Source organism: Notechis scutatus, chromosome Z (genome assembly GCF_049901735.1).
Source record: "Notechis scutatus isolate UNSWTSFEM ecotype Mainland chromosome Z, rNotScu1.2, whole genome shotgun sequence".
In the NCBI taxonomy this organism is placed as follows: domain Eukaryota; kingdom Metazoa; phylum Chordata; class Lepidosauria; order Squamata; family Elapidae; genus Notechis; species Notechis scutatus.
The window spans coordinates 135,143,900-135,155,447 of NC_142025.1; the positions used below are offsets into that span (position 1 = coordinate 135,143,900).

Consider the following 11,548-nt stretch of genomic DNA (forward strand, 5'->3'; position numbering starts at 1 on the left):
TAAAAAGAGGGATAAAATAGTGTAATTTACTGAAGTGTTTGTGAATAAAATAAATGAAATAAAATAAATGAGAAAATTGAATTAGGAAGGAATGGGAACATTTTAATTAGTCAATGTCTTATAAAACATAAGTGAAGGGGGGGGGAATTAACTATGGAAAGTTTATAATTGTTCCCATAGAAGTATGATATTTATTTGAAAAGTAATGTGCAAAATGTTAAGATTTAAATGAATATTAATATTAATGATAGAATTGAATTGGAATGGATTGTTGTTTTAATTATATTATACATTTATAATTTTTTCTTTTTTCAAGAATACAGTGTGTAGTTTTAGAATGTACCAAGCAGAATCCGAATGGAAGTTATGTATTATATTAAGTGTTATAATTTTAGGGGAAAGATATAAAGGCGTCATACTCCAATCAGTGATTACAGGAGAAATTTTGTTTAATGAGAAAAGATAGTTGAAACAGGACAGACAAAGAATATAAGTATAATGATTTGAATTGAGATGAAATAAATAAAATAAAATTAAGAAAGTTAAAAGAGGGGAGAAGCTATGTGGAAAATGTAGAATAGTAATAAGATATGGAGTGAAATATAAAAATGAGCATGAACTTGAATTTGTGTCTGTACAAAGAGATGTAACCCGGGATTATGCTGCTTTCAAAAAAGATGTTTTATGTTTTTATGTTTTATGTTTTGTTTGTTTATATTTGTTTTTAAAAACCAATAAAATTTACAAAAAAAAAATAGGGAAAGGGGGGAAAGGGAATTAAAAACTTAAGTACTGAAGCAACAACCAAAAAAAAAGAGTAATTTGAAAAGTAATATCAGGAAGAAGCAGAAGGGAGGATCACGGAAGGGAGAATCAGATAGAAAAGGGAATAAAAAGGGGAGGGAGAAGAAGAGAGGGAAGAGGGAAAGGAAAAGAAGCTACAAAAGACAGAAAAAAGATATAGAGGTACAGGAAAAACATATAAGAATTAACAGTATAAACCTATTTAAAAGACAGAGAGACAATGGTTAAAATTCAAGGAGAGGATTCTGCAAAGGTGCATGGGATAGCATTGTTATATAATATGTTAGATGATTAAAGTGATAGAAAATATTTCTATTGATGTGTAGTGGAATATTTGTAAAGAGAATAAGGCTCTCAATGTTTTACAAAGAATGTTTAAAAAAATTGAAAAGAAACATGGAAGATTTTTATCAGTTGATAAGATGAACTTGAATAATAACTTTATTGACTACTGTCAATAACTATTGTTTGGATTTTTATTTAAAGACAGTAATAAATAAAATATGAAATATAGATTAAAGTGAAAGACAACTGATATTACTAGGTAATGTTTGTTAAATGAAATAGAAATGTAAAAGATTATTAATATTAATGGCAGAGCTGTACTTGAATAGAATAATTATTCCATTTACTATTGTTATACATATATACACAGATATATATATATATATATATACACATATACTTTTTTCTTTTAAGAATTTAGTGTGTATTTTAAGGGAATGTACCAAGCAGAATTTGATTGAAAATAGGTATGTGTTATAAAATAGAGGTTAGAAAATGAATGTTATAAGTGTAAAGCTGTAACTTAAATTTTTAAATAAGATTTGAAAAAAGATACAAAGGTGTTACACTCCAGTCTAGTAATTACAGGGGAAATTTTGTTTTATGAGAAAAGATAATATGAAATTGTAAACAGGACAGACGAAAGTATAAAAACATAGATTAGAAAGATTTTAAAAATTAGAAAAAGATATGTAATTGAATTAAGAAAGGAATGAGATAATTTAAAATAAGGCTATAGGAAGTAAAGAAAGGGAAAAGCTATTGAAAAAATTGTGAAAATAGTTATAAGATATGGATTAGAATGTATAAGATAAATATGTATTGAGTTTATGTCTGTATGGAGAAGTGATAACCTGGGGCCACGCTCTTCTCAAAAAAAGATATTTTATTTGTATTTGTATGTTTTGTGAAAACTTAAATAAAACTTTTATTAAAAAAAAAGACTTGTAGACTTCAACTCCCAGAATTCCTGAGCTAACATGACCGGAGGAGGAATTCTGGGAGTTGAAGTCCACAAGTCTGTCAAATTTGAAGACCCCTGCATTAGGCACAGCTTCAGAGGATGCTTTGAAACAGCACAGCAATCCAGGGCTGGAAGGTACCTGGAGATCATCTAGTTCAACCCCCTGCTCCAGAAAGTGAGTTTCTGTCTTTTGACCCCCCCAGTCACATGACCACATAGCCATGCCCACAGAACCAGTAGTAAAAAAAATTTGAATACCACCACTGGTGTGCTGAGCTTTTAAGGCTTGTCTAAGGCTGAACACATCTGTCAATCCAGAATGACTGCCAGCTTTGGTTACAGAAACTTGAGTTTTCCCTTTAAATACAGTTGGTGCCCTACTGCATTGCTACAACCACCCTATTTTCCCTCTTAAATAATTAGAAAAATGTTAGGAAAGAATGGCATTTAAAAATAAAGTTAGCTACTTTAACTCTAACTTCTGCAAGCTAAGGATTCCAGGTTTACATAGCCCCTCCACCCTCTTGTATGTAGGTATGCACGTACACACCTTTGCATCAGTCTGGACTCTGGGTGATTGCCTGGACAAGACTGTGAAGTTTTCTTGGCAATATTTTTGAGAAGAGATTTGCCCTGGATTCTTTCCTAGGGCTGAGATTGACTAGCCAAGGTCACCCCACCGGCTTTGTGCCTAGGATAAGACCACATGGCCTCCCGATTTCCAGCCTGTTGCCTTAATCACTACACCAAACCAGCTCCCTTACATCTTAGATCTTTTGTTAAAGGAAGCACACCATAAGATGCACTGTTAATGAGAATAGGCACACGGTCACATTTGATTGGTTTAATGTATCATTCAAATCTTGCCACAAAGTAGAAGCTATAAGCTTGAACGTTGCTCAGTTGTATTTCTGTAACTCTTCTAAATCCAAAAATGCAATTAGATTACAAGTGTGGTTTGTTTAAATATTATCATTCCTAACTTGAGGGTATATTTGGGGGGGGGGTATATTTGGGGGTGGAGGAGTTCCTGGCTAGCAGGAAAATCTTGAAACTCTTTGGATGTTTCCTTGAGGAGGAAACTACAGGAAAGGGTGCTAATTCATGCTCTCTTCTGGACTGGCAAAGACATGCTAAGTTCTTAAACTGACACACAAAACAATTCTCATAAATACCCAGGTCAAAAGCACATAAATTACTTCCTTTCATACAGACTTCAATTGGCCTTTTAATCATGCTGGATCTTATACCATAAATCAAGACACTGTGAAAAACCTTGAAGAAATATTAAAATAACTCAGCCTTCCTTCAGTACAAGGTTTTCCAACCAAGAACATCCACCGGAACCACCATGGTAAAACGCAGCAATAGCTGTTTCTGTGCACTTTCTAATGCACAAGAATCACTTGTCCCCTTTCCCATACCCACCAGAATTACAAAATCAGATATCAGAAGGGCAAATGTGGAAAGGCTGAACACTGACCTCTCAAAACGGCCCTTCCTCAATCTTGAAAGGATACAAATGTTTCTGCTCAAATTCTTGCTTCCCCATTCAAAGATTATGGACATAAGTTGAGTTCATTATGGACTCAGCTCAGTGACTCAAGCTAATCCTTTGAATATTCTTACACACTGACTCCAAAATTTTGTTTCTTACTTAAACTCCATCACCACTACTTCTACCACTTCCTCCACCCCCAGCAGTTCAGATCATCTTTCACTGGATTAGAGTTGAAGAGTCAGGTGGAGTTGATATCCTGTTGTTCCTTAGATCCTGGTTGAGATCTAAGATGTCTGCAAGGAATTTTCATCTTCTCAGGCACCCTGATGGCCAGCTTAGCTGCCACATGGGTATGTATGCTTTCCTTAGATGAGTGGCCAGCCTCAGTCAAAATCAGAACAGGCACCAGGGCTGGGAAACTTTGAGTAATGGAGTAACTTGTCCTGGGGACTGGATTGCTGCCAGGCAGAGCCGAGAACATCATCCTGTTCACACTGGAAATCTTCTTCAGATTTTATCTGCAGCCACAAAACCCAAAAATTATTATTATTAATTGATAATGTGCAGGAGTCTTAAATCTCTGCAGTGAAAAGAAGCCAGACAAATTGCATACATTCACATAAATTGACATACTGTATTTTTGTGTCATTTTAATTGTTCCCAATAAAGATCTCAACCACTTCTGATCCTCTCCCCCCCCACCCCCCCACCCCCCGCAAACTCAGAACAACTAGGATAGCTTTTTAAGTTTGGCCAAGTTTAGTAATGTAAGGAAAACAGAAATGCAACTGTTTCCCAGCTTCTGGGGTATGAACGAATGTCTGTCTGTCTATCTTCATCACTATCCATAAATAACATAGTAGAAATAAAAAAAAATTCTTCTAATCTAAACTTGGGTTAGATAATGTTCAGTCCTGCAACTTCTGGATAAGCATAGATGCAGTCCTTTGATGGACAGGAGTACAGATACAATCTTGGAGAAAATATGTGGTAACCATTGTTTAAAAGGTGAACTTAGCCTAGAAAAACAAGTGTTAGAAAGAAACTAAACATTGTCCCATCTCGATTCTCCTTGGTAAAAGAAAGGGAAGGGGAAGAAATGCTGTCAGGTTTCAAGATTCTGTTATTGTAGCCTATCAATACAAGTAGTCCCAGCTTAACTGTCCTAAGTGGGACAGGAATTTCCATCAATAAACAAAGGAGTTTTAGGCAACACATCACACAGCCACACTGCATACCAGTGGCAGTTCCAGTAGTCTTGGTTGTGCTCAATAGGCCAGAATTTATGCCTCTACTGCTCTGTTGTGATTGACTCTGCTTCAGCTCCCCCACCCATCTATCTCCCCCCGTCTCCAGCCTTTTGGCTGTCCTAGAGTCTGCCACCCCAGGTGACCTTTGCCATCTTCTTCCTCCCACTGCCAGGATGTGTCAAACCTGGCCATGAGGCAGCTGGTAGCTGTGCAAAGCCCTGAGAAGGCTGTGCAGAAGCTTCTAATGGACCAGCAGCTGCCTAGACCAGGCATATCTTAACAGCAGCATGAGGAAGAAGACGGCGAAGATCGGGTGGGGGCAGTGGACAGTGCAGAGCAGTGGGGGTAGCACAGGCAGGAGGCAATGGAGTACGGTGGCCCAAAGGGCAGATGGTGGGTGGGTAGGGAGATAGGCAGGAGGCTGATTTAAATTGCAGAACCATTGAAACTTCCCAGTACCTGCACAGGAAATTCCTCCATGGGCAGCAATGTTGGGGCTGCTCGACGCGTCCTCCCTTCCTTCTCCTCACGCAGATGACGTCGCCGCTTCTTGCTGACAGGGCCTTCGCTAGGGGAAAGGTTCTCTGGTTCCTGGGCAGGCAGGCACCTGGGGGTTTCTTTCTCACAGGGCTTATTCTCTGCGTTGCCAGGAGTTGCAACAACTGCACTACGGATTCCTTCATCCTAAATAGAGAAAGTGATGCAATTAGAATTCTCCCACTTGCCCCCAATGGGAAGCCACATAGTATTTACAATATATGGAGAGGGGCTCGGGGGGGGGGGGAAGAGACTTGGTCTTGCTTTTCTATCCAACTTGGGGGATAGAACCAAAGAACTCCCTACAAAGGCAGTTACGGCTTCGTGCCATTTGGCTATCAAACCCTTGCAGAAACCACGTGCAGAAAAGGAGCAGTTCTGGAACACTACTTATTCGGGGGGTGGGGGGGTATAGTACATTTATTTTCATTTAATTTATTTGCTGCCTACTTTGCTGTGGGGCTACTCTAGGCAGCTTACAACAATAAAAAGGAAGAAATGGAAAGACTGTAAACAGAAGTATGATAACAGAATAAAACAAACAATGAAAAAGAACACAAGGAGAATACAACATGTTTACCAAAAAAGAAAGAAAGAAAGATGGATGGATGTGTAGAAAGCAGAGAAAGAGGGAGGGAAGTCTGCCATCGATTCAGCAGCCACCTCCGGTGTCGATTTACCCCAGCCAACCACCAGAGCCAGGTCTTTAGGCTCTTGGGGAAAGATAGGAAGGTGGGTGGATGGATGACAATGAAAAGGGAATGTGAACTATAACAGGGAATCAAATCTGATTCCCATGGAAAGCATAGAGGGGAGACAACCACATCTAAATCTGTTTCTGTTCCCTGCCCTTCCCGGACAGGTTTTGCCTGTTCTCTCCAAATAACAGGGAACATCTTTAAGAATCGCAGGAGACACAGCAGCTATTAACCCTCCTTTGGAACAGCTTCCTTCTGAAGCAAGAATGGTCTCCATCTTTACGCCTTCCAGAAGTAGGTGAAAATATGGCTCCTCCAGAAGGGCTCTGGGAATTAATTATAACCAATGTTGTCATATAAAACAAGTCAGGATTAAGTGTATTATTTCCATTTTCACTTGGAAAATTAAATCATGGGTTTTATTATTTTAGGTAATTGTATTACTCAGTTTTAACTGTATTTTGTATGCCCTATAAACCAGTTGAATAAACACATTTTATCACTGCCTGCTCCCCAAACCACACGCATCTGTTTGTGAATCACTCAATAAGATAGTTTATTTGCTTGGACACAGCATGTGGACTCCACAACACTGTTTTGTTTATGGTTTAGCGTACTGCATGGATGTACGTGCTGCGTCTTTAAACGACCGAGTTATTCCTATAGCCAAAATTAACAATATTTTACTCTGATTAAATTATATCAAGTTTATTAATATTTATTTAACAAATATAATCTGACCATCCACCTTATATACAACGATTGGTTGCTCACAACAGCCAGTAAAACCAGAGATAAAACATCTCCACACCATACAAGGGAAAGCATCACTTCCCAGCAGAGTTTACATCATCACCAGGGGTGGGATTCCACCTATTCGCTAGAACCGGTTGTTAACATTCTAAGCAGTTCGGAGAACTGGTTGTTAGAAGAAATTACTGGCCTAATCCTGTAAGGAAGGCAGGAAGGAAACATTCTGGTGTTGCTTACAGAAACTGCTTCTCCATTAACCCTTATTACATTCTTGGCAGGACTAGACTTCCTGTCTCAGGAACTTCTCTGGAGTTTTTTTCCTTCCTTTGCTGGTATTTTGCTTCTGTGGAGTGACCATTCAAAGTTACAATGGCACTGAAAAAAGTGGCTTCTGACCATTTTTCACACTTACGACTGTTGCAGCATCCCCACAGTCATGAGGCCAGGCGAGGAGATGCGTGCCTCGATGTGAGTGATATTGAGTTGGCCACACTCAGCCAATAACATGACCACCAAGCCATGTCCACCCAGTCACATGACCACCAAGCCACACCCACCACTAGAACCGGTTGTTAAAAATTTTGATTCCCACCCCTGATCATCACCATATCACTCCACATTTGTTGGGCTCACTCCGCTCAGCCCAATGGTTGTGGAAAGAGCTAGGACAGGGATTTTCAAACTTGACAGCTTTAAGATTTGTGTATGTAAACTCCCAGAATTCCTCCTCCAGTCATATTAATTCAGGAATTCTGGGAGTTGAAATCCACAAATCTTAAACTTGCCAAGTTTGAAGACCCTTGAGCTAGGACTTTACAGCCTTCCAACAGGCTGAGAGGATATGGTCCCTCCAGACCTCAATGAAATAAACTATTAGCATGTACGATAATATTCCTTCCTGGAGACAAATCAAGCATTAACATGGCTCCTGATCCTTGCTGACTCTTTCATATTCTTAGAATCAAGAAACTGGAAAAGAACAGCAAGTATCAGGGGCACGTAGATACTCTGCTAAGTCTCATCCACATAGCTCTATATCTTAGCTGCACTCACGTATTGTATGCATTACATCAGAGGTTTCCAAACTTGGCAACTTTAAGATTTGTGGATTTCAACTCCCAGAATTCTATACTGGCTCCCAGAAGCTATGCTGGTTAAGGAATTCTGGGAGTTGAAGTCCACAGATCTTAAAGTTGCCAAGTTTGGAGATTCTTGCATTACATTAACCATGTCTACTGCATAAGACACAATCAAGTTTATGCCACGGCTTCGACCATCATTTAGAAATAGTAGGTATGAAGTCATACAACACCCAAACAAACAAACATTCTTAGAGATGATAGCAATGTGTAAACTTGGCCTAATTTGAAACTCTTTCTTACCTCCAAGACAATATCAAGGTGGCTTTGTCTGTAATCGTCACCATAGGAATCCAAAACTCTCATGAGAAACCTCAGAGAAAGTAGAAAGACATTCTTTTAAACCAACCCTTTTGTATAACTGTTCTTTTCTAACCAGAATCTTGTCTCACAAAATAAAAAATGGGGTGAAAACAGATAGAAAACATTAGATGAAAGAAGTTAAAATTCATCTCTTTGGTATAAACATGCAGCCTCTTGGTTCAGAAGTAGCGTTATCCTTAAATCTTGATGAAGTACAACTCCCAAAAGACCCAGCCAGTCTAGGTTATCATTGGTAATCCTGGGAAGGGCAGCTCAGCAAAGTCTGAAAAATCATAGGTTTCCCAATTAAATATCCTAGTTTTAAATTTTTTAGCGCTGCATAAGGGGGTATATATTTAATACATTTTGCCCCTACTGTATCTTCTGCTCACCTTCTTTCCTGTTTGAGACGCAGTGTTATTCTCTGGACCTGATGAAGCCGGTTTAACATCCTCTCATTCACCTATAATAAGGGTCAATATTAGGTGGACATCTTTTTTTTCATTTAGTCAACAATTCCCTCCTCTTCCACAGCAGTCTACACTTAACAGTTGTGTCGCTTGAATTTTTCATTGTTGCTCTATGTAGTGTCCACATAGTCCTTTTTCCTGAACACATGGTATTGTAAACAGCATGCTGGATTGAGGCCAGAAAGACCTAGGTTCAAATCTTCATCTAGCCTTATGTAGTAAGAGATCTCTTGAACCCTCTCTCTAAAATCTATTTTATTTCACAAGATTGTTGTTAGAAACATTGTTAATAAATAGTGAAAAACATATTCACTCTAATCATGTACCTGTTCTAACTCCTTGCATCGTCGGGCAAGCACTTGACACTTGTGTCGAGTCATCTCCTGTTGCCGCAACATATCCTCCTCTTCCTCGTCTTCTGGTATCCCTCCATCAGCAAATTCTACCTCAGTTTCTAACTCACTTTCTAGGATATTTCCACCAAAAAGAGGAGGCAATGCCAGCTCCGAGCCAGGAGGCACTGAAAATTCTTCAAAACTCACAGCAGCCATAACTGTTAAAAAAAAGAGAAAGCAATGCATATAAATTAACTTATATCAACTTGATCGTGGCAAAATAATTCAGATTCGCTTGAAAAGCATCACATCTTTCCAAATATCTGAACTAGTTACTCTCTGTTAGCCTAGTTTAACCTACCATATAGAGTTCTTGTGGATGGAGGTGTAATACGGTGTTTCTCACAAAATAAGGCCGGGCCTTATTTTTTGACCCCCGAAAAAATGGCAAGGCCGTCTTTTCGGGGATGACTTAATTCCCCCCCCTTGCATCCTCGGGTGGGTGGGCAGCTACGGCTTGGATGTTGACCTCAGAGTTGGTGGGGCACTTCGTACCGGGAGACCTTCCGCCACCATTCCTTTCCCTTCTCCCGTGCTGCTGTGGCGTTTAGAGCAACGCCACGGCATTTGGCGCAGCCATGTGCGGCCAGCCAGGGCTCCTCCCTGCAACTGGAGCCCAGTGGAGACACTCAGCTTCAGGTGCTCCTGTCGCCGCCTTCCCTTTGCCTTCAAAGGCAAAGCCAATTCTTTTAAAAACGACGCCCTACTACTGGTACGACAAAGCCTCCCCTGCCCGAGAGGGCAGCCCAACCCCACATGGGGAGGCGAATCTCCCGGGGCCGCAGCACAGGATCGGCCCACCCCAGGAGAAGGGCCCAGCTGCCATCCCTGCCTGGCGCCAGGCAGAGCGTGAAGAGCTTCACCTGGGGCGCCCAGAGCAGCTGACAGGCGGGCCCTCCTGCCTGGTGGCTGAGCTCTTGCCAAGGCAGCGCCTCCCTGCTGGACCCTCCGCTCATCCCGCCAGGGCCGCGCCAGAGCCGTGCGGGCTGGGCAGAGCCGGGAAAGCGAGCCGCGGGTGCGCGCCCACCTGCCAAGCAAAAGAGACGGGCTGACCTGAGCTTGACTCCCTTCCCAAGTCCCTCCAACGCGAACCCGAAGGGGCCACCGGGAGAGGCTGCCTGAGGCAGTGATAGCACCCACCCGTCTGCGGACAGGGAGGCGAGGCGACGGCAGCGCTGCTTCCCTGGCCGGTGGGTCCGACAAAGAGAGCCCGAAGCTGCCCGTCCTTTCCACCCCTCGCCCAGCCTGTCCCCGTGCATCTCCAAATGTGCCGGCAGCTCCAAACGCTGCAGCGGCATGGGCATTGGGCAGAGGCGCTGACTCGGCGGGGCTCAGCTCGGAGGAGGATACGGCACAGGCCGTCGCCTTGCCTCCCTGTCCATGGTTGACTTACAACCATTTGTTTAGAGACAATTGGAAGGTACAATAGCCTTGAAAAAAGTGAATTACAACCAGTCCTTGCATTTACAGCATCCCCACAATCACATGATCAAAATATGGTTGATTGGCAACTGGTATATATTTACCACAGTTGCAACAACCTGAGGTCATGTGATTATCATCTGCAACCTTCTCGGCCAGGTTCTGACAAGCAAAGTCAATGGGAAAGCTGGATTTGCTTAATGACCTTGTGTTTCACTTAACTGCAGTAATTTTCTTAAACAACGAAGGTAAAAAAAAAAAGGCAAAATCAGGTGCCATTCACTTAGCAACAGAGATTCCAGTCTCAAGTCAAGAGCTACCTGTAAGCTGAAAACAAAGGTTAAAAAGAACAGAGAAAATAACTTAAGGAAACCCCATCCAAAACGGTTGCCCTTCAGATTTAGTGTATTTGGGAATTCCCAGGCAATTACCATTACTTGCTAGGAAAACGGAAAGCGCAATCTCAACCCATTCGGAATACCAAGGTAAAATTGGACTTTTTCCCACATCAAACCCACCTCAGTCTCTACGCCTCTCCCACCTTTTTCAATTGCAGTGGTGCTTATAATAATAAAAAAAAAAATACCCGACGCTGATTGATGACGTATTCAAGCAGCTAACAAAAGCTCTTTAGCAACAAAGAACGTTCGTGCCCGCAGTTTAATTGGAGGAAGGGAGGCATGATCTCTGAGCATCAGTTGACCGGATCCTGTCTGTCGCATTGCATTTACGCAATCGAATCCTGTTCCTCCCTTAGTTTCATGCTTGGGTTCGAGGGAAGGCCGTGCAGAAAGGGATGATGATGATGTCAGCATGGGTTCCGGAAGTCCGTAGTCATAGAGTACGCATTGCAGAGCCGACCAATCGTCTGAATAGAAATGGGAGAAAGCCGTCGGTTGTGGTTTTCCATGGCCTCAAAGCGGAACTAACTGGTTATTTCCGGGCGTCCATAGAGTAAAGAGGGCAAGACAAGCCCTTTGCTCATCGGCGTTCCGCGTCCGAACCGGAATAGGAGGCGGCATCCATA

At 41.5% G+C, this 11,548-nt stretch overlaps 1 protein-coding gene across 1 annotated transcript; it reads right to left on the minus strand.

The window, feature by feature from the left end:
- Positions 1 to 2,882: 2,882 nt before the first annotated feature.
- TFPT (TCF3 fusion partner) lies at positions 2,883 to 11,517 on the minus strand. The gene is made up of 6 exons (XM_026682358.2): positions 11,040 to 11,517; positions 9,031 to 9,257; positions 8,627 to 8,697; positions 8,175 to 8,244; positions 5,264 to 5,488; positions 2,883 to 4,072 (listed from the first exon to the last, which is right to left on the minus strand). The coding sequence occupies exons 2-6, from the start codon at positions 9,253 to 9,255 to the stop codon at positions 3,938 to 3,940; spliced, it is 726 nt and encodes a 241-aa protein (XP_026538143.1). The 5' UTR covers positions 9,256 to 9,257; positions 11,040 to 11,517; the 3' UTR covers positions 2,883 to 3,937.
- Positions 11,518 to 11,548: the final 31 nt, after the last annotated feature.